The following is a 22,632-nucleotide window of genomic DNA, read 5'->3' as shown; positions in this document are numbered from 1 at the left end:
ACAACGTACACGCCGCCCGCCGCCGCGCCGCCGTCGCGACGAGGCAATGCGAGCAAACAAAATTTCACGTTTCAATTCTTCTTGCCGATATGGCGACATCCTTACCAGGTGCAAGAACTTCGATCGAAGAATCGAAGAACTTATTCTCACAAATCGCGCCAGCTGCAATTTCGAAGAACCGAGATTTTATCCGACGACATTCTTCATAAATTATTGGAAAAAAAAAAGAAAAAAAAATGCAACGAGCGCACAAATAAATACTGGCAAATTCCCGTGCATGAAAAAAAAAGAGGGAGATAAAAATGGCGCACTTATGACGCATCAATAAAGATTAAATTGCTATGAATGACAGAGGAATTCTCAGAAAATAATTGGAGGATGATTAAGCGATAAAGGACGAGATTTCTATACGAGAACTGACATCTTGATTGATGAAAGCGCACGTTGGAATTTCAAGATATGTGACCGCGTTCAAACATTTAATTGTTGCCCGTGGCTTTTTCGCGACGACGCGGGACGCGTTCCAACAACAAACGCATTTCGCACACTAAATAAGCCATTCGCGGGCGCGCGCGCGCTCACACGTTATTAACCTTTGAACGCGCTAACCCGAAATCTGTAATATGTGCAGATAGCTTCGGGCAATTATGTTATTAGAAAGTCACGTAGGCACGTATATATAAACCACACCTAACCAATTATACCGAGATAATAGGCCTTAACGTTAAATCATGAATCATGCAGCAACGACCGCGCGTCGTTGACGCAAGTGCGGTACTTAAGCCGCGCGCTTATTACGTTTTCGTTCGTTTCCCGGCATCGTTCGACGCCGCGGCATCGTACATACAAACGCATCTGCGCGAAGGAGCGTCTCGTCAGGTCGTGGAACTCGCCCGACTCCGATCCTTTCCGCGACCAAAGAGACTCTCTCACGGGAAAGGCTTTCCAACGGTTTATCCTTACGGTTCGCGTACGGTTGAGTTCGTAAATCCGCGAGTCGCAAACGGGAGATGGAAGATGGCTCGATCGACGCGTCGAGAGAGGAAACGACGACGCCGACGACGACGGAGGCGGCGGCGGCGCGCGGCGGCGGTATCCCGGTGCGTATTATCGCCGCTCCTCGCGAGAGATCGTCCCGCGCCGATAACGCGAGAAGAAGGACAATTACGCCTATCAAGATACTCAGATACCGCATTTCCCCCCGTTGTGTCGATTCCGTTTTATTGTCTTTCCACGGCCACGGTCGTAGACACTACGACGGAGCAAGTATCGTCGAACGGTTGCTCGTTACCGACGATTAAACCGCCCGACGGACAATAATTCCACGCGCGACGGGAATCGCTTTCGCACGCTCTCCGCTCCTTGACTTTTCTCTCGTCCTTTCTCTCGCGATGCCTCGGGAACCGCGGTGGCACGGCGTGTGTTCGTTCCCTTTTTTTTTTTTCATCTCTTAATCGTTCTTAATCGCATCGCACACGTGCGTTTACTTGTATGTTTACGGCACGAATCTTAATTTATTCAACAAATATTAAGGAAGAATTTAAATATTTAAAAAATGACTTCATAATTTAAAACTGCGTTTTTAAGATAATTATGTATCGAACAACGGTCCTTGCAAAGTAAATAAAACTTGAAAATGTGTTTAATATACACTTCACATAAACTATATATATATATATATATATGTATGTGTGTGTGAAAATTGTGTAAATAAAATTATATTTTTAGTTAATAATATATTTTTATAAGTTATTAAATTTGTTATTATAAACTAAATTGTTTGTTACAACATTAAGAAAAATCTCAATTTTTGTGTAAGTACTATACTTTAAGTTTTCAAGATGATTTATACAAAGTTTTATTTACAGAACTACATCGCAATGAAACATTGCATAAATCATTTTGAATATTTAAAGTACTATAAATAAAAAAATTCAGATTTTTTTCATTATTTCATTATTAATTATATTTTCATTAGAACACATGATTTTTTTTAACCAGATAGAAAATCTCCGCCAATTTTTTTGCTACTTTTAAATGCAATATAAAACAATCTGTAATTTCTTCTTATAATTGTTTCGAGAAATGTTTTGTACATCCTTTAATCTGGCGAGGACAACATACAAACGGATATAACAAAATTTAAGAAAATATCTAAGCGATCAAGCATTTTTTTTCTAAGGGAGAAGATAAAACTAAATGTAATAAAATTCTAGCTTTCGTTTTTCACGATTAAATCGATCATAGACAAGAAGTAAGCGTTCGATGTATGTACGTGCCGCTGTGTAAACGCACGTGGCCTATAATAAGGTATCGTGTACCATTCACCGCGAAGACGAAGAAAAAAAAGTTCACTGTTCAGTTCGAAGATTTCCTTCTCTCTTGTACTCTCTTCCGGGTCTTCCTGCTCTTCGTCTCTCTACTCAATTCGCTGATCGAACTACAGGCGGTGAGAGAGAATTGTGGTACCAATTCAGCGAACAAACTGACTTCCTTGATTCTCTCAGTGAAATCGCAGACTTCTTAATATGTATTTTATATAAGCTCTTAATAAGATATCGATCTCTCTCTCTCTCTCTCTCTCTCTCTCTCTCTCTCTCTCTCATAAAAATTACAAAATTATGTATATAATAGAAAAGCTAGCCGATGAAAACATAAAAACAATATTAAGAACGAAAATAACAGTTTGTGAAATATCGATCAGTTAATCATATATATTTTATAACTACCTTTTTTAAGTGAATAATTGTAGCACTTTCGATAATTCTAAATTATTCATTTAATTATTCAGTTATTCATTTAAAAAACAAAATGAGAAATCTTTCGACCATAATCCAGCTCTCTCTAAACATTTTCTATATTAATAACAAGATTATTAATATTGTATTTTACAACTGTTTCTCTTAATTGAATAATGATAGCATTTTCGATATCTCTAACCGTTGAAAATGCTATAATTATTCAATTAAGAGAAACAGTTATAAAATATTTAAAAAAAAATGTTTAGAGTGAGATTATGTGGAAAGATTTCACATTTCAATGTCTAATTTCACGTCTCTTGACTAAGAAAATATTCCTGGCTGTAAAACAGGTGTATTGTATTTGTACTTTTTCTGCGGTACGATGACGCGAAAAAACGGAACGGTTCTTCGAAGCTGGTTCTTCGCTTAATTTTCCTTCGTTGATGCGTAACGCGTGGAGCAGAGTCGAGGAGCAGCAACCGCTTGCGTAACCGCGTGCGCTCTCCGATTCCTCCTTTCCTCCTCATCATTGTTCCATTTCAAAGAGAGGTTACGGAGTCTCGCGGAGACAAAGGGAGACCTATGAGAAGCGCTCGGCACGCTTGAATGAAAAAATTTTGTCTTTGCCACCTGTCGTAATGCTTGTAACATCCGAAACAATAGCTTCCGAATTAAAAACAAGTGATACCTCACTACGAAAGTATGTATCCGCGATACCTATCTCGGTTTCTCTTTTTTGGAAAGTTGTGACTCTCGTATGCAACAACGCCCATTAAATGCTCGCCGGCTTTTCAAATCTTTTTTTTCCACGGCACACGCTTTACAGGCACATAATTGCCACTTTAAACAACTCTCGCGTCCGAAGGTATGTTAATTTGACGAAGTTCAAGTTAACGTTGACCCAAAGAAATTTTCTATCGATATTAATCCCGTTTTATCTCGCGCTTGAATCACCGTGAGCCAAATTCGGCGTCTCTGAGGACGACGGGATTCGCGTGGGAAGATATTTTATCTCGATAAAGGCGCAACATAAAAATGCTTTGCGAATGCTCTATCGCAATTTTAACACGTTCGACGCGATTAGGGATTCCAGTGTAAACGGTGAAAGATCGGCGAAGAGCGGAAATCTTAGGAAAGGGGACGGAGGTAGCTGAGGCTCTATTCATAGAACAATAGCCAGTTCTGAGGTGCTAGACGATGAAGTCACGACATGCTCGTATACACGACGGCGGGCACTTTGGTTACGCCAAATAGCGATGTTTTAACGAGTTTCACGAGGTTGTAACGTTTGAGTTTTAAACATAGGCGGTGTCCCGCGCACATGACGACGACCTCGCGGTTGACACAGCCTTGATGAAAGACTTGATCAAACATGGTCTTTCTCGGGGCGCCTCGTGACAGCGACATCCATATTAAGCATCGAGGCCTATATAATGCACGAGATTGGCATCTCTTTATAAAAGTATGCTCACTCGGTGTATACCTGCCCGTGTGTCGCGCAAAATTTGCATGAGATCCCTCATCTGACACACCCAAAAAAACTACAGTGACAGGAAACTGTAATGACGAAATGTTACTTTTTAAGTAATCCGATAATATGTCAAATGGGATTTAATTCCATTTATATGGACGAACGACCGTGGAGGTCCGTTGCGACTTAATGAGTTTATCGCGAATCGGTTTGAATCCAGCGTGATTCTACACAGAAAAAAAATTAGTATCAAATTAATAATCTTTGTTTCATATACATATAAGCAAGGATATACAATCTTCTTGGAAGAATTTATAATCTTAAACAGACATAAGTTGCTTACATCAAGAAAATTTTTCTCTTCATGTAAGCAAATCGTGTCTGTTTAAGATTGTACATTTTTCAAAGAAGATTTATATTCTCGCTTATACATAAAACAATGAATTGTTGATTTCATATTAATTTTTTTCTGTGCACGCGAAACTTTCGTCGTGAAACATGCAAAGTGCAATCACGCGACGCGCAAGAGAAAGAGAAAGAGAGAGAGAGAGGCAAAATTTCTCGAAATTGCACGCACGCGTTACGAATTTATGGCATTATGCATAATCTAGACAGTTAATATTACGGGATAAACGGTGCGCGACTCTAATCAAAACTGCTTTCTCTCGCGGCCCGGAGGTTGGCATTAGTGACCTGGAGCGCGGCGCGTTCCAGAGATTGATTGCCTTATCGATAATTAGCTTAGCACGACAAGCGTGCCGGACCTTTTGTTTCGCTTTCTGACCCCTCGCCACGCCGCCGTATTATACTTTCGAAACGCGCGTAAGGAGTGCACAAAGCGGAGGCCCGAGACCGAACGGGCGAGACTTCACGCGCGATATACCTTTTTGTCGTAATATGATTTATGCAAGGTGCATAATAAACGGCCGTAAAACATCGCGGGCGCTAAATTATGCGGCAATTTGTTGATTCGCCCAGTAACCTTTGCTTATCGATCGACTACTATGTTTCCAATCCATCTCCCAGCTACGCTTTCTTGCGGATCGGCCGAGACGGCCATGAAAATATAGGGCGTGTCTCACATTTGCTAAATACGACTGAGAGTTAATGCGAGGTTCGCGTTTGCAGAGAGGCATGAGGAATTGGACGTTTACAACGGCAAACGGCGGCGCATAAATGACGCGAGTTTCTTTGCGTCTTCCAATAATGGAAAGCGAAACGAGTATGGGTTCGTCGCGGATGACTCCTTGGTTTCAGAACTGCGCGTGTAAATCAGTAGAGGGTCACTGCATCAATCAATGAACAAACATAAAATAACTTAATACAATTACATTTTCAAATAAGAAATTACATTTCAATAAAGTCTCCGTGAAAATTAGATTTCAACGATATCAATTAATTTTGCACTTTATTATTTTGTAGTCTTATTATTTTAATAGATTTTCTAAACAGTCATTCATTGACGACTGTTCAGCAACTGGTACAACAACCCTACTCGATGAAAGTTAGACGCGCGTGTTTTGATACGTACGCCGACCCCGCGCGGTCTCTCGGTCATTCATTTATTTCCTCCTCAATTGTAATCGTGTGTAGAAATGTAGAATCGAGGCTCAATTGTGCCAGGGGAATATGAATACAAGAGGAGCCACGTTACCCGGCTCTAATTAGCGACTTTCCGTCCCTTTTTACGTCATAATCCTAGCTGCCGCGCGAGAACGAGGAAAAAAAAGCCCCGCGACTGCAGTGCTAACTGCTAACTGCAACATACCGACCCTTCTAAGTAACATCTCCAAGTTGCAAACGGAATGCGCTGAAAACCGTTGATATACGCCGCTCGTAAACGTTGCAAAACCCCGATGAAACGGCAATGAGTCGCAAACTGCAGCTCTGCGCAGATGGCAAGCGCGGTTCACAAAGGCGAAAGTACTTTTTTCGGCTTAATATATGTCATCGGATTCGAAAGGGCCGACACCACGGTTTTTGCTACCCCGCGAACCTCGCGACGTATCTCACCGTCGACTTGCGCGCGCGCAATCCCTTATTCGTATTTTTTTTCTTTTTTCATTTAGCGTCGTCTAATGTATCTCACCGGATTCGGATTTCGTCGAAGATACATTTGCATTCGTCGCGCGTTGCCAAGGTGGCGGCGGCGACGACGCACCGAGGGGCAAAAGGAAAGCGGAGAAGAGGAGAGGAAAAAGACGGACGACGACACGCATGTGCGCTATAAGGGCTGCCTGAAGACTTTAAGAGGCAGCACAAAGGGGGAAGGCAGGAAAAAAAAGGGGGAAGAAGAAGAGAGAAAAGGAGCATCGACGTGCGCACGGGGCATAACTCGCGAATAATGCGATGTTTTATATGGACGTACGTGAGCCAGCTGTAAGCAAATGCATTTCGCGGCGGCCGGGCCGGCCCCTAAGCCGCGCACCACTCGCGCGTGCAGGTCGACGCTCACGAGGCGACGACTGCGTCGTTGCGAGTAGGAACATGCTCATTAAAGCTGCGCATAGGAACGTAAATGCGTACGATTAAATTGTTTCGCCGTGCGAACGGAGGCGCTCGGAGATAAATTGCCCCTGCTGCGCCCACGATAGTGCATAAATTATTCTAATAAATTTGCGACAATTCATTATTCGAAGTAAATTCATTCATTATTTCCCAACTTTTGATCATTCTGCGGATAAAGTGAGTCTTTATCTAGGGAGAATAAAAAAAAGGAATGTCGATGCAATTAAAAATGTCATCACCTCTGTCAAACCAACAGATATCTCTCAAAGCAAATTTATACGCGGAGAGAATTTTTTTTAGAATTTATCCTTGAGATAATCGTGGGACAATTTAAATCTCGAAGAATGTTGTTATATCTTTAGTAAAGTTTAATGACATTTAATCCAATTCTTTATTAAAATTTCGTTGGTGAAGATTGGTAAAATTTAATCCAACTATTTTATAATGCAAAATAATTTGTTCAAAGATCCTTCGAAGCTGACTGCCATGATCGTGAGGGTAAAAATGTTGTCCGTGCAACAACCGTCACATCGTTCAATTTCATGTGCCATATGCGTATTTATCGTTATAAATCACATCGTGCGTGTATGAAGTGCGCGATACCGTCTGTACTATTTCACTTTTATTAGGATTAATCGATCTCGACCGCGTCAAGCGCAATAGAGTCGTCAAAAACATCCATTAAAAATGCCACTCGAACAATTTCGAACGGCCGTGATTAACGTCACGATTTACGAGAGGCTCGTTCATCGAGCCGTGAGATGTGATACGTTGGCGCACCTTAACGCCGGCCGGTCCTTCGACCGCGGAACGTACGTATACACGTGTCGAGAATGCCGCACAAGTAATGCGAGCAACGAACTACTTGCCTTTTCAGTGGGACCGAAAAAAACAGTGAAAGGAAACACAGTTGCGCGGTGCGCCTACAATGTAAAATCCGCGGCCCGAGAATGTTCCGCGGAATTCCACGCGTGTGCGCGCGTCCGACCTCGATTTTTCTCGCGCTTCCCCCCGCGGTTCATTAGAATACCCCAGCGCCAATTTCATATCCGTCCCGTATGCATGCATCTCTTTCCCCTCGTTCTGCTGGGAAAATATCTTGCGAATATCCCGGCGCGACGCCCTCGTTTCTCGACAGTCCGCGGTCTCACTCGGCGAATTGAGGCGAGCGCGTTAATTGGGTAATTAAAGGAATGTACGGTGCACGTGTATGCGCGTGTACATGTGTAATATATTGGAATCAGAATCAATTGAATCTTCGCGCACGCAAGGCGAAATTGTCGTTAAGGAACGAGGCGGCTCGACTAAGCTCTATTTGGTTCGCTAAGTTTTTATCGATATTTTATCTGTTGACGTTATTTCGATGCGTGTTATCTATCATATTGCGTTTATTGTTTATATATAGAATGCGTCACGTCGTAAAATGCGTTGGCAAAATCTTTAAACATCTTTTATAGTTGAAGAATTTCCTGTAAAAACTTGAAAAAAATTCTCACCTGCAACTCGTCAATTCTATAAGTATGGTAATTTCCCTCCGGACATGTATTATAATATTCATATAATATGTATAAAAATAAGGTTACGAGCTTTAATTTATTTTGCGGATCCAATTAAAAGAAAAATTAAAACGTCTGGACTTGTTTAGTTCTTGGGAATTTTATGTTTATTACTTATTTATTCTATGCTAGTTTACATTTTGCATTTTCTTAAATATTAATAATGGTAAAAGTTAAAGAGAGAAATATTTAAAATGTAAAGTAATATTTTTTTTACTTTTTATTTAAAAAATTTCACAAGTTAAAGTTTAACAAACATATATTTTTGTTCAAATATATCCTGTCATATATTTTTTGTCTCCGGACGTATAATAGAACAAAGAGCTGTGAAATTAATATTTTAAGAAATTGTTTTAAAAAATTGCAAGTCTTTTAGACTTGTTTCTAGAAATTTTATATTTACTATTTATATTTTCCCTTCTTCCTTGATTTGAAAAAAAAATTGTTCACGCTACTAATAGAAAATGATTTGGCAACATAAATCATATTGCGAATAAAAATGAACTCGTTTGATTTTTATAAAAAAATCCTTCGGTTCTATAAATATTTCGATTACAGACTATTTTATTTTTAACATCGAGTATCTCGGCAATTTTTTTATATCAAAGTTAAGCGCGTCGTAAATCCATAATATTTTTTCCCAATGATATACACAACGTTATGGTCGTGTTAAAAATACGATTATGCTTATCTGCGAAAAATCAGAATCGACCTATTCTTGTGAACAACAATTCTTGTGAATTTTACGATAACCGGGATATTTACGATACGAATGTCTTACAATAGCGTGATAAGAAGGCAGATATGATATACGATGGTTTGCTTTCAATGAGAGAGTAAAGTCGGAACGCGCTGCAACGAAAAGGCGTGGGCTCCTCTGTCTTTACTCCGCGATAAGAATATTTATCTTCCAGATTAACGCCAAATGTGACAGCGAGCAGGTGTCATAAGTGTGTCGCAACAATAGGCATACGGATTGTGCAACAAAGCGCCGTCGTACCGTGAAAACATATTTATCGTTACGATAGAACGTGTGCAGGAGGAAACGGAGGAAAACATTCGTGCGGAAAGAAATGCGGTTATTTTTCAAAAGTCGCGACGACATCAGCTGATGACAATGCGCCATGTCGCGGAAGCGAATTAACGATGCAACGATACAATTGTTACGCAATGAAAAACGCAATGAAATATTGCGTTAAGAACATAACGAAACACGTGTAAAACGTTGCCGTGACACTAATGTAGCATCGAATCGGCTGAGCGTGCAGAATAGGCCGCGTTGCAATTAAAAGTCGTTTCTGCCGCGTAAGCCGCCTCGCGTAATCGATTAACGCCGAATCGAATAAATTAATCGAGGTCGCGATCGACGGCCTGTCTACGAAGGAAAGAAAATGTAACGTCGCTATCGCGGCCGGGCACAATGAGCCAGGCAATTTACGAATCAGCTACCGGCGCCACCGCGTTATCGCGTTCCGATCATTATCGGATACGGCTCTTATCAATCAGCAACGCGCTCGCGATCGCTACCGCGGAAAATCGACCGTCAATGCGGCACCCAGAGCGCTTTCGCGACGTTATTTATCCGTGCCGCGAATTATTTTGCGCTCCCTCGCGGTGCAAAGTAGTGCAAACTTCTCACGCGACGCGACGGGTGGCTGCGAAAGGCGAGCCAAAGACGGTGAAGTCGAAACGTGACCGATAGAGCCGACTTCTCTCGCGAGTGTCACAATACAAAAAATTTGTTTATTCCCGGCGTGAAGACTGTTATGCAACAAAAAGATCCGGTCGCGTTATCGTACCCGAGTCGTTGCACCTTATCGTTTTACGGTGTCGTTACAACCGCGCAAACACGTAGTGAATGTATAATGGGGCGTTTTACTGTTGCGCACACGGCGCGCCTGCTTTACGATGTTTCGGGCGATTTTCATTGTTTTCCATATCTTTACGCCGCGCTTTTACCTCGCGTGACGCAAGCGCCAGGATTTTACGTACATATACGTAACTCGCGATTGATGTTGGATACGTACGTTAAATATTCAACAGATTCCACAAAGTCTCTTCGATCCCGTAGGTGTGAGTCTTTTGTATTTGAAAATTAATGTTAAAAGAAAACGGAGTTGCAAACTTGGTTACAAATTTAAATAATGCAATTAGCGTAATCTTTCAATTTAAATATTATACACTGAGAAAAAAAGTTGTTAACTTGACTAAAATTTTCAACTTGATTAAATTTCTTTAAATAAAGTGTTTATGTATGTATGTACTTAAATTAAATATATACTTAAATTAAATAAATGCTTAAATCAAAGTTCAAGTATTTTATGTATTTGAATTAAATACATAAATATTTGACCTAAAAAAATTTAATTGTGTTGAAAATTTTCGTCGAGTTAACAACTTTTTTCTCTCAGAATGTTTCCGGAATAAAATCATATAAACTGCATGAAAACTTTAATTAAAATTTTTCGTTTCTACTTAAAGAAAATATCATGCTTCGAACTGAGATAACTGCAGTAGGTCGCGGTAGTTGGAGGAAGAAGAAAAACATTGCGCCGCCTAATAGATCACAAAATATTTCATTAGTCGCTGCCGGCTATTTGGCGTTCAATCGAGGAAGGAATTTGCAGCAGGAAATAATTATTATTGAGCCTCCGTCTATCATTAGAATCTATATTACTGGAAAACATTGATCTACGATACTATCTAAATTGCTGAAAGATTACTGATCTGAAGAAAGGCTTTCAACTTCGGAGGGAAATCGAGAGGTGAACAGAATAAATGTAATTTCTAGCTGCTCGCGCGAATAGTTACGCATACTCAAGAGTATTTCTCTAACCGCAATACCTGCAACGGAGATCTATCGATCCTCTTCGATCTCACGATCCGTGAGAGATTCCTACCATTCGACTTCTCTCGGCGCCTCGAGGTATTATCGGAGTGAAAATAAAGGCGTCGCTTTATTATATCGCCAGATGAGAAGTGCCACGACGCCAACGGTCGTCGTGAAATTCGAGACGCGCGAAATACCGAACGACTAGATAAATCCCCTTCCATCTCGGAGGGGCCCCTCGTCTTCTCACGATTGTGACCGTGAACAAATCCGAAAAGTAAATTCGTCCTGACGACCACGACGGGTTTGCTAAAGTATCACTTGACTGACTGAACGAATACGTAAATAGATTTAATCACGCACAACGTCCACGTCTATTATAATGATTCTCTATTGTCGATTATTAAAATTTAACTTAATTGTTTGGTTAGAGATTATTTTTTTAAGAGCGATTTTATTTGTTAATAGCATTTGATGTATTTTATTTATCCATCTGTATGCAACTCATCATGCAGATATATTTATACTATGAAACATATTTGTGGAATCAATTGTATAAATAAATAAAATTTATTTAACGATTCGTAAGTAATAAATTTGAATTTCCCAACTTTTATTAAATGTAGGTATTGTTTTTTATTATTCAGTCAATCCCTTTTTTTCATTTTTGTTATTTAAAATTATTTAAAATTCAATTATATTCTTAATATTTACATCTTAAACACGTTTGCTATTTACTGATTTTTCTCCAATAATTCGAATTATTTATAATAATATAAATATTTACTATTAATACTTTGAAAAAAATTGCTGCAATTTAGATTTATACATTGAACTTGTGCATAAATAAAAAATACCGCGATACATTTTAAACAGAACTTTTTTACCATAAATATCGAATTAATAGTGAATCTGAATCGCTAAGACGCAATAAATTGCGATGCACGTTCACCATCCGGCGCGATGGAAAAAAGATAGGATAGGAATGCCGTAAAATATTGAGTAATAATCTCTTAAGAATCCGGAGTCTCCCTTAAGCACCGTCCCGAGCGATAAAATATCGTCAACCGTGACACGATGTCGTTATTAAAGCGACTGCTAAATTGTCGAACGTAGCTGTGGGATTTATCACTGGGGTGAGAGAGGGGCCAGGCAGAAAGAGAGAAAATCTTGGGGACGCGCCGTGTGTATGAATTAACAAGGTACACTTAATTAAGGAGTCGGTACCACGCATTAACGGCTGTTACGCACGGCTGTACGTTGGCCGCGCGGGGTCTCAAAGGGGGCCGTGGGGCCTTCTTAAAACGGCTACTAATTATTCACTTTCTCCGCGGCGCAACGACCGGAATTTACGGGCTCTCGTCGCGGTCCGTGTAATCTCCCGATGATACCTTTAACTGCGGGAACGACAACAATTCGTTAATCGAGTGTCACAGAGGTAATCGAAATGGTCTAAAAGCAGTTGTTCGCCGAGTAACGTCCTCCTTTTATGACAAGCGCGTTTCACGGGGTAATGGTAATAGTAGTAGAAAGCGTTTATTGCAGTCTTTAAGTTCTCCAAGGACCACGGAAAGTGTACGTCATAAATCTCATGATTCGTATTGTAGATAACAAACGGCGATAATAAATAGCTGGCAGCGAACGTGGTTAAGTAATTTCAATAATAGTGCAATTAGTAGGAGTAATGCATTTTTCTTTTTAAGTTATAAGAAATATATTGCTGCGTAATTGCATCTGGCACATAAAGATGTATACATATATGAATAAAATCGTTCCCTTATAAATCTCTTTTAATTCTAACTTATTATAATGTGTTTTTTTTTTATATACAGGATTATATATAGATCTTCTATAATATCATGGATTTAATAAAATTTATGATACAGCTTTATAGTTGCTGAAAATTAATATTATATAAATGTGTGGAATATATATATATGAACGAAGTGCGCATTTATGGTAGAAAGCAGCTAAAATGCTTATAATTTGCTCATATTGCGGAAAATTATTTCGCGAAAGGCTCTCGCAGATTTTTGAGAACGTTCAATGCATCGGATTTGCATGTCGAAAAAAAAAAAAGAAAACGATAACGAAAGAAACCGCGTTTCCATCGAATAGAGCTGCTATCAAATCTCACGTGTGGCGGTGCTCCGTGAAAGCGATCCTGTTCGCGATAGATTGAGAAACCCTAGCAAAAATTAGGGCGGTCGACCCGTCATAGAACATCACACGGCAGATTATCGGCAAGAGAGACCAAGATCGAGGCCAAAGACGATCACCCATGAGACCACTTTCTATTCGCGAGCGATGTAAGACGAACGAGCTCGATACACGTCGCGTAATTATCGATCGTGTAAATCTCGGCTGTAATCGGGAGTACCTTTGCCCGCGGACAAACTTTGAACTACGGAAATTACGCTTTCTTCTCTCGGGTTTCTTAGTCCTCCCTCCCCTCCTCTCCCCCTCCCAATAGTTTAATTCATAAATATATGCTGCTGACGATAATTACACAGACGATACTCGGAGGTATGTTACACGAAACTCGTAATACGGTGAGAGATAAACGCGGGGTTTCGCAATAAACTAAAGGTTATTGTTGATCCTCGATAGTAACGATTCAACATCTTTTGCCTGACATTTCCTTCATAATTCAAGAATATCGCGGGGCAGCCACTTTTTTTCTTAATTAACAAGCAGTCGATCCTACATGTACTGCAATAAGAGCCTGCTCGCGCTTTTTCTTAAAGGTTATTCCCGTGTATTCCCGATGTAACGACATCGCTACAAATTGTCGTAATTTTTATCAAATTGTGAATTTCCTTCCCCCCTCCCCTCTCTCTCGACAATTGCGCCGTTCCGATTAACGGTACCGTCCCCGGATTCCCGACACGTACGTCAATCTAGTGGCACATGTCGCGGGCGCTTTGACAGAGAAAATTACAACAGCCGTCGTTCCCATTAAACAAGCATAAATCATACGACCGACAGCTCGGCGCGAACCGAACATCTGCGTTTCTGCATTTCTCGGCGATCGACGGACGTCTCTGAGAAACGCCTCGATGTTACGGGGCCGTATCGAAAAAAAAGCTCTCGCGATTCCTCAGCGCGATTCCGACGCGACGCATCACGATAACGGGGAAAAATGAGAGACGTATCCGTGGACGAAGTGTTAACGAGCGTATATTTCATATCGGAGAAAGTTTAGAAAGGAACAACATTCGTGCGCGCCGTCATAAATGTAAAATAAAGCCGGAACGACTACGTTTACGTCGTTCCTCCGAGTCACGTTTTTCGCGAGCTGAACCGCGCGTGAATCGCCTCGCACGAGACCGTGGAAAAACGTATCGCGAGCCCCTTTCAGTCGAGACGGAGGAGGATACGGCGCCCGCTTATCCTCACTTTCTCGATAATGAGCAAATTGCGCGGCGGGCGGCGGCGGCGGCGGCAACGACGGCGGCTCGATCCACATCTCACGGCGTGATTTCCCGCGATCGATAGGCCCGATCGGCTGATAACGCGTCACGTAGCCCCGAGCATCGAAACGGAAGTGATCGATGAGCGTGATCACGGTGCGCACACTTCCGATCGGCGATTAACAATATCTTTCCTCCGTCTCTGCTGCGTCATTCAATCGGTTTCAATGACGCCCGATCGAGAGAAATGCGTTTGATTGACACCTCTGGCGGATTGATAAAAGCGAAACTTACCTTTGTCCGGTTCAGCGGGTTTGAGAAGTCCCAGCCAGGTGCGACGAACAGATATCCACATTTGGAGATTTTCCTCGTAGCCTGTAACAAGAGAAATAGTTCACGTTAAATCATTGCTATCCCCAGATTTATTTTGATGACATATAAAATTATTTTCCTTAATGTAAAAAAAAGATTAAACTTCAAAGTTTTATAAATTAAAAAAAATAGTCAATCTAATTTGAGATGTGATTATCTTCAACACTGAAAATCAGTAAGTTATGAAAAAGAAATAATGCAAGTGCGATTAAATTTTTCAAGAAGGAGATTGATTTCTGAAATTGATTAAAAGTTCTTTTCCCGAACAAAAAAAAAATGGTAATAACACAGGTGTGGGGATGTTCGGTAAAATAATTTCCCAAGATGAAAATAATATATTAAAGATGGGGGAAAAGAAACGAATCCCGACGTGCCGGTTTATTACGACGCGCGGCCTCGATTTCACGAGGCAGAGACCAATCCGCCGGCGTTATAGAGGGCTCCTTTTTTCTATCGCAGGAAACGCGGGTCAAAGATCGAGAATAAGAAATAGTCGCCACACATCACATCATCGCGTTCACAAAATAGAGTGTTCCATCGTATGGGGAACTGGGGAGCTAATCAAACTTCCGCGCGATGCGTTTTATATCCAGTAGATCCCTTCACCGAGCCTGTTATTATTGTTCGGAGGAGGGTCCCGAATGCTCGAATACTAGAAACGGGATGAAAGAGAGGGAGAGAGAGAGAGAGAGAGAGAAAGAGCCAAGTGAATGGAAACCTATCTCTAAGAAATCTCGAGGCATCGGGCATTCATCAAGGTGCATCGAGCATTCTTACCGCGCGGTCACCAATCAGACACCGTCATTTCCATTCTCGACAGCGAGAACCCGTTTTGCCCATTTCTCGTTTTTATTCATTCACGCGTGCACGCGGCGCGCACCGTGGTATTACAAAAATAAGAAAATCGTCGCGCTGCGCTAAATCTTCCGCGCATTTCTCGAGCGCTCCCCCTCCGATTCGACTAACAATAAAACGAACGAAGGAAACGCAAGACACGCGTCGCATCGATGATTTTATTAAGAGAAACTTTTTTTTACGTACTCGTAGAAATGGAGAAATCAAGCATCAAACTTGTAATTTATTAAAGAGAACATACGTCTTAATTTTCATCAAAGAGGTTTGCGTTTCTGTAAATCGTGTAATTGTTTTACGTGTCATTACTCGAGAATGTTTTCGTAGGAAATTGGAAAATTATCTTCAGCTTGGCGAACACCGTACATTATCATTTCCCGCATCATTATACGTATTCGCATAACGCAGGCAATCAAATTCACATTTGAGGCAATTAACCCAATAAAATGCGATGTATAATCATGTTACGACTGGAGTGCGCGGCGTCTCGTCTTAAATAAATCTACGTCTTCGAGCAATTGGAGACTTTAAACGATCAGCGAGTCCGCGCGGTCAAAGACGCAAACGCTTATCCGCGGCAATCAACGCGCAATAATTTGGCACTCGTTATATTCCTGTGGTAGATAATGCCGCGTAAATAATGGCTATCGTATCGCGTTTACACGATGGAGCGCGGCGTGGCCGAACTGGCAAAGAGGCCGTTCTCGCGAAGAAGTAATACGTCCGATCTCGTCCATCCGGCCGATCTCCCATTGCGTGGCAACCTCGAAACGAGGCGATCATCTTTCTTTCTTTCTCTCTCTCTCTCTCTCTCTCGTCCAAGAGGACCGGGGCAAGAACGAGAATTCACTCGGCTTTATGGAGAAATAAAGGCAGGTTACTCTGCGAGCGAGGCGTTCCGCGCCTCTTTTCTTCGGGAAAATTATGGCGCTTCCTCGTACAAGCTAAACGAAAGAACGTCGTTGCATCCGACAAAAACGCTCGACGCCTAAATGTATGCCGAAGCCAGAGAACGAGTAAAGTGGAATTTTATTGTGCCCGGAATAAGTGAATACAACGCTATTGAGAAGTAGGATAATTCGTTAAGGATGTATCGGACTTGGAAAAAATTTGTGTTTAATATTAACACTTCAAATAAACCATATGCGTATGAAAACTGTGTGTAGATCAAATTATATTTTTATTTAATAACCTATTTTTATTTACTCTACCTGTTATTAAAAATTAAATTATTTTTTACAACGTTAAGAAAAACCTCAATTCTTTTGTGTAAGTACTTTAAGTATTCAAGGTGATTTACAAAAGTTTCATTGTGATTATTTTGTAGATAAATAAATAAATTTTGTTTATTTACAGAACTTGATTTCTGCAATGAATCTTTACATAAATTGTCTTGAATATTTAAAGTGCTTAAGTAAAAAAATTTTAATTGTTTTCATTACTTCATTATCAATTATATTTTCATTAAAACACATGATTTTTTTATCCAGATAGAAAATCGCCGACATATAGAATCTTAGAAATTAATATACGCATTTATCGACAAGAGTGAACCGAAAATATGGACCTACATTGTCATTCATTAAAGACTTTGGCATAAAAATAAAATAAATCCATAAACGTGCAATAAAATTTGCGTAAAATCTATCTTGCAATTAGATATAAAAACGTAGCCTCTGACTAAAAATGATTGAGTTAAAGAAACTCAACAGGTACGGATCAATTTCCTCATAAACAAGAATACTCGATACGTAAAAAAAAAAAACGCCGTGAAAGGATTAGACCTAAATCTTCTCGATTCGCTGAATTATCATGAGCATCGCGAGCGGGTAAAAACGGCGACACTTTCCACGCTATTTCATGTATAAGAATGTCAAACGCCGGATTCACGGTCCAGTTATCTCGCCGGCCGTCATCGCAGCCCGCCGTCGCTTATCGAGAAAATGTTTGTTGAAAAGCGCAAGGCCAATCGAAAGTCACCTAATGCACGGTAACGTCGATAACGCGCTCGCGAGATATATCGCGGATCGCCGGTGAGATTCCACTTTTTCGCCGACCGAATCAATTTCATTGAACGAGTGCTTACGCTCTGTTTAACCGCTTTCCGTCCGGTTCCGTACGATTTCCGGTCGCTCGTCGCGCGTTCACAATTAACTTCCGGCGTGTTGATTGTCACGTACCGGCAGCGTACCGAGGCTTAGCGAACCATAAACCGCCCCGCAATAGCATATCGCCGGTCACTGTAATAAAAAACGCATCGACGAGTATCGCTATGAAATAATTTCCTACGGAGGCAACGTGCCGCGCGACACAATGAGCCAGCGATATCTTTATCTCATATTTTTTTCAGTAAATTTCCAAAGTGGACAGGATACAGAATTTCATCCCACAGCCGCCGCCGGATGAAAACCCTGCGGGGGCAAGAACCCTTTCAGTGGTACCAGTACACTAATTAAGATATTAATCAGCCGAGATGTAGCATAGATTGCATTAAAGTGCAAGTATATTTTACAAAATCCGCTTCTCGCGCGCGGCCTTCGATCGCATGTTCGGCGCGAGCATGCAAATTAGCCAATAAATCCGCGTAGTTAAAGGGACACCTCGTATTACCAATTTCGAGATTTCGATACGGATACTTCATTCGCGATTTATCACGCTAATTAGAGGAGGTACAGTCCTTCGACGATTCGTGTCTGTCACGGTTCTCATCTGATTTTTTCACGCCCATGGCCTGGCGAGATCGAGCTCGAGGTTCGACCGGTCAATAACGCGCGAGGCGACTCTTAGGGATAATTCATCTTCTCTCCGTCTTTCACGCGCGGTTCGACGAATGTGGACTCTCGCGAACGTTACGCAATCGGAGGCACTTGCCTCACAATTGACAATAATTGGACAACAGGTCGCACGCTCTCGGGCGGACCGCGCGCTTCCTTCTGGTCGTCCTTGACACGCTTCGCGGATCGGAGTCCTTGCCAGTCCTTAAGCTCGAAACCAGCGTGACCCAGATCACGCGATGGGGGCCCACTGCGTTTCTAATCTCTAATAAGGCCGACATAAACGCACGCGCCCCCGCGTTACCGCGGTGGCGCGTAGGTGCGCGCGAGAGAGAGCGCGCGTTCACGACGACGATCTCTTCGACCTCTCTCGTGACAGGCGCGGTATCACGCGGCGAAACCGGCGCGGGCAACGAGGCACCGAGCTATACTTTATTAAGGCAATTAAAGGTCCGCTGCCACGTTCGCCGCCTCGTTAGCCAAACAGAGCGTGTCGCGAGCGATGCCTGACCAATAAGAAAATCCCGTTGCACGCATTAACTCGCCGCCGGCATTCGATTCCTACGCTCGGAATGCGAAAAGCACTGCCCGACGACGGCTACAGGATTTCGTCGGAAATATATATTTCCTCGAATCCTTCCCGCGGGCTCTTGTTCCGGAAATATTGCAGCCGTCACGCAAATAGAATTTAAAAAGTCCTCGGAGTTCTCCGACTTTTTAGACTTTAACAAACTACCGAGTAAAACGGACGAAAAGTAACAAACTTCTGTTCAAGCCTAGTCTTCATTGCAGTTGGAAAGAAACTAGTTTAGTTTTCGTAATTATAATGCTTCAGGCAAAACAAACAAATATCAAGTAAAGCAAGAAAATTTTGAAGAAAATTCAAAAATAACCGGAAAGAACGGTTTTAAAATATCTAAAAATTTAATAATTTTGTCAGACTATTAAAATAATTATGTTGGACGCACAAACAGATTGCTAAAGTGTCGAAACTTTTTGCAGCACTGCTCGTTACGCTTGAATATTCGTCATAATTATTTTGACAATCCAACAAAATTACTTTCAGATATGTATCCAACGAAATTTATTATATAAATGCTTCAACAAAATCTTTCCGTGTGCATTAATATGTATTATATTGTAAGATAAAAATCTCCGAGCGAATAAATGAAAGTATAAAAGAACAGCGGGTGTGTTCATCGTCGGGAAAATATAAAAGGTGTAAATAAATTTTCAATTTCAGTTATAAAATGAAGAGAGTAAAAATATTTACGAGTGATACCAATTTTTATTCTCAGCAAGACAATTTGACAAATTTTTTTTCCAATCCTATTCGATTATTAAACAGATTTTTGTATTTTTAACGCCGCGCTGAAAAAAAAAGTTTGTATCAACGAAGTGTTCATTCACTTGAAATTCATTGATACAATACCTATACTTTTAATTATTAATATTGTGAATATTTTTCATTAACCAATAAATGGATTTAATTACTTCTATTATAGTATTTCATTAGTTAATAAATTTTGTACATGCAGTTTAATAATCAAATTCGTTGTATGTATTAAAGAAAATGTTTTAATAACAAAGTTCGTTGATACAATAAATAAAAAAGTATAACTAAAAGTATATATAATGTATACATTTTCATTGTTACAATGAATTCCAGTAATAATTTAATAACTCCATTATCCTTTTACAAAACCTAATCATTATGATAATAGAATTCATCATTGGATCAATTTTAATGAATTTTTATTAGTCCAGTGAATACTTTAATTCCATTCATATACAGTTTTGGTTGAGTGCGAAAGAGGAGACTAATTCATAAACTTCCTCGTTCAGATAGCTATCCAAAATGTTATTTCTCGCTGACAATGAGTAAGAGAGTTCGTTCGTTGCTCCGGCATTGCCAGGTCGGAACGGCGGCGGCGGCGACGGCGCGGCGACGGTGCGTATTCGCGTGTTACGCACCGAAGAGGAATCCCACGCGTCTCGTCGCCTGCATATCCCACATCCGGTGCCCGCGGATCGAACCCCCGTGTGTACTGGAAACCTGTCCCCACCGCGGCCTCGTGAGACACGTTATCACGCGGTGCAATCGGTCGATCGAGGACAAGAAGGAAGGAGGATTAGAGATTCGAAGGAACATCCTGCCTCTATCCGGCCTTCGATATATCTTTAATTGCGGTACACGCGACTTGATAACGAGCATTTTTCGCGTCGCGCACGTATCGGAATCGGATTGGCAAAAATGTGGACGCGATGGTCCTATTAACGGGCAAAGAGCCGTAGCAGGTTCTCTCTCTCTCTCTCTCTCTCTCTTTTTCTCACCCCCGGTTCCTTAATTACTCGTTCGCGTCCACGCGAGTTGGCGACATTGCGTACATATCTCTCGCGCGAGATCGCTCGCGGAGAAAAAGTTCGCGCGGAATGTATGCAAGAAAATAAACCTGTACATCAATTTCTCTGACTCGTCCGAAAGTAGAACGGCCAATATCATCCTACGCTCTAAAAATAGAAAGGAAAAAATCGCGCATGTATGGTTACAGATTGCTATTCGTCTAACTTCACAGAAAAGTTGCAATTATTTATACTTTGTCTTCTCTTCTTTTTTAGATACACAGAAAAAATTATTATCATGTTAATAATTATATTCTCATATATAAGCAAGAGTATAAAATCTTGAAAGAATTGGATCATCTTAAATACATAACTTGCTTGCTTGAAAAAATTTGTATCTTACGTGAAAAATTTTTCTTCATGTAAGCAAGTTATGTCTGTTTAAGATTATCAAATTCTTTTAAGATTTTATACCTTTGCTTATATTACATATGAGAGTAAGATTGTTAATTTGATACTAATTTTTTTTTAATAATATTTACAATGTCGAGACGATGTTTTTTTCATTATTTTAAGTCTTTATTTTTAATTCATTTATGTAGAGTCTAGATCGCGTGTTCTCATAATTTTTTAAAGTTATTAGGTCAAAATGGAAAAAGCTTTCGACATTCACATTCTTGCTGATACGATCAATTGCTCGAAGCAATTGTCTCGTCGCAGCAGGACACAGAATTTTCTCCGTTTTCATTCAACATCATCAGTACATTTTCTTCCGATCTATGGCAAGGTATCTCGTGCAATTATCGCTGCAGAATTGCACGCACTTTCACGATAACTACGCGCGTCACACCGGAGGGAAAAAAGTCGCTATCGGAAGGACAGGACAAACAAGAACGCGGGTGACAGGATGAATGTGTCTCGTCTCGCCTCGGTCTGTACAGTTTGGCGGATATAATTCCAACGTTTCTCCTCCATACTGCTATACTGGAAATTCGCAGGTACGATTCATAGAGCGGAACGACCGATTCCGCAACGGCAATATCGACTGCATCGGAAATGCATCATCTCCACCCCCTTCTTCCTCTTCGTTTAAAGACAAATTATACGTCTCGGTGTTAAACAGCACGAATCGCCGAGCATATGTTTTTACCTTTGTGCTGTTGTATCGTTTATTCTTAAAAATAAATTCACGGTACGTTTTGTAGGGTGTATCATTTTATTTTTCGTTGCTTGTTTGCTTTTCGAATTACTTTAATAATCAAGAAGTTTCTACATACTAAAATGTATTGTATATTAACATTCTACAAGAATGAAATTAATTATAATTAACCCTTTTTATTTTTATGAAAATTTCTAAGTAAATTGCCGCCGTTTATTATTGTTTTTTATTCCCAAGAATTGTTCTAAGTAACATTAAAAAAATAATGTGGAGGCACAATTGCTCACGGCTAAATGTAATTAACCCAATTGATTCTGTAATTGCATTTTTTTTTCGTATAATTTGTTCAGTTATACTTATTTCGACATAGCTTTGCCTCAAAATAATAATAGACATTTTCTCTTCCTCTCCCTCTCTCTCTAATGATAATATAACGCCGAGACATTTAATACGCTCGGCAGAGGAGCCGGCACATTTCCACGTTGAATCGCTTTCTACTCAATTAACTTTGCGACCGCGTAACGACCGCGGAAAACCTCAAGAAATTACCGATGCCCTGCGAATTCCACGGCGAAAGAGCACACCTAGATACTTCGTCGCGGTTAAAAGATAC

The 22,632-nt window shown here is 40.7% G+C and overlaps 1 protein-coding gene across 4 annotated transcripts in view; it reads right to left on the bottom strand.

Moving 5' to 3' along the window:
- The window catches only part of LOC105195559 (protein outspread), a 210,612-nt gene that overhangs the window by 135,084 nt on the left and 52,896 nt on the right, over positions 1–22,632 (bottom strand). For all 4 annotated transcript variants that reach the window (XM_039448304.1, XM_011161014.3, XM_011161011.3 and 1 more), the window contains exon 2: positions 14,814–14,894. In XM_039448304.1, coding sequence (XP_039304238.1) covers positions 14,814–14,894 — 81 coding nt within the window. The remainder of the gene's footprint in view (positions 1–14,813; positions 14,895–22,632) is intronic.

Source organism: Solenopsis invicta, chromosome 4 (genome assembly GCF_016802725.1).
Source record: "Solenopsis invicta isolate M01_SB chromosome 4, UNIL_Sinv_3.0, whole genome shotgun sequence".
NCBI lineage: Eukaryota > Metazoa > Arthropoda > Insecta > Hymenoptera > Formicidae > Solenopsis > Solenopsis invicta.
The sequence above is the reverse complement of the archived record's forward strand: the minus strand, read 5'-3'. Positions and strand labels throughout refer to the sequence as shown.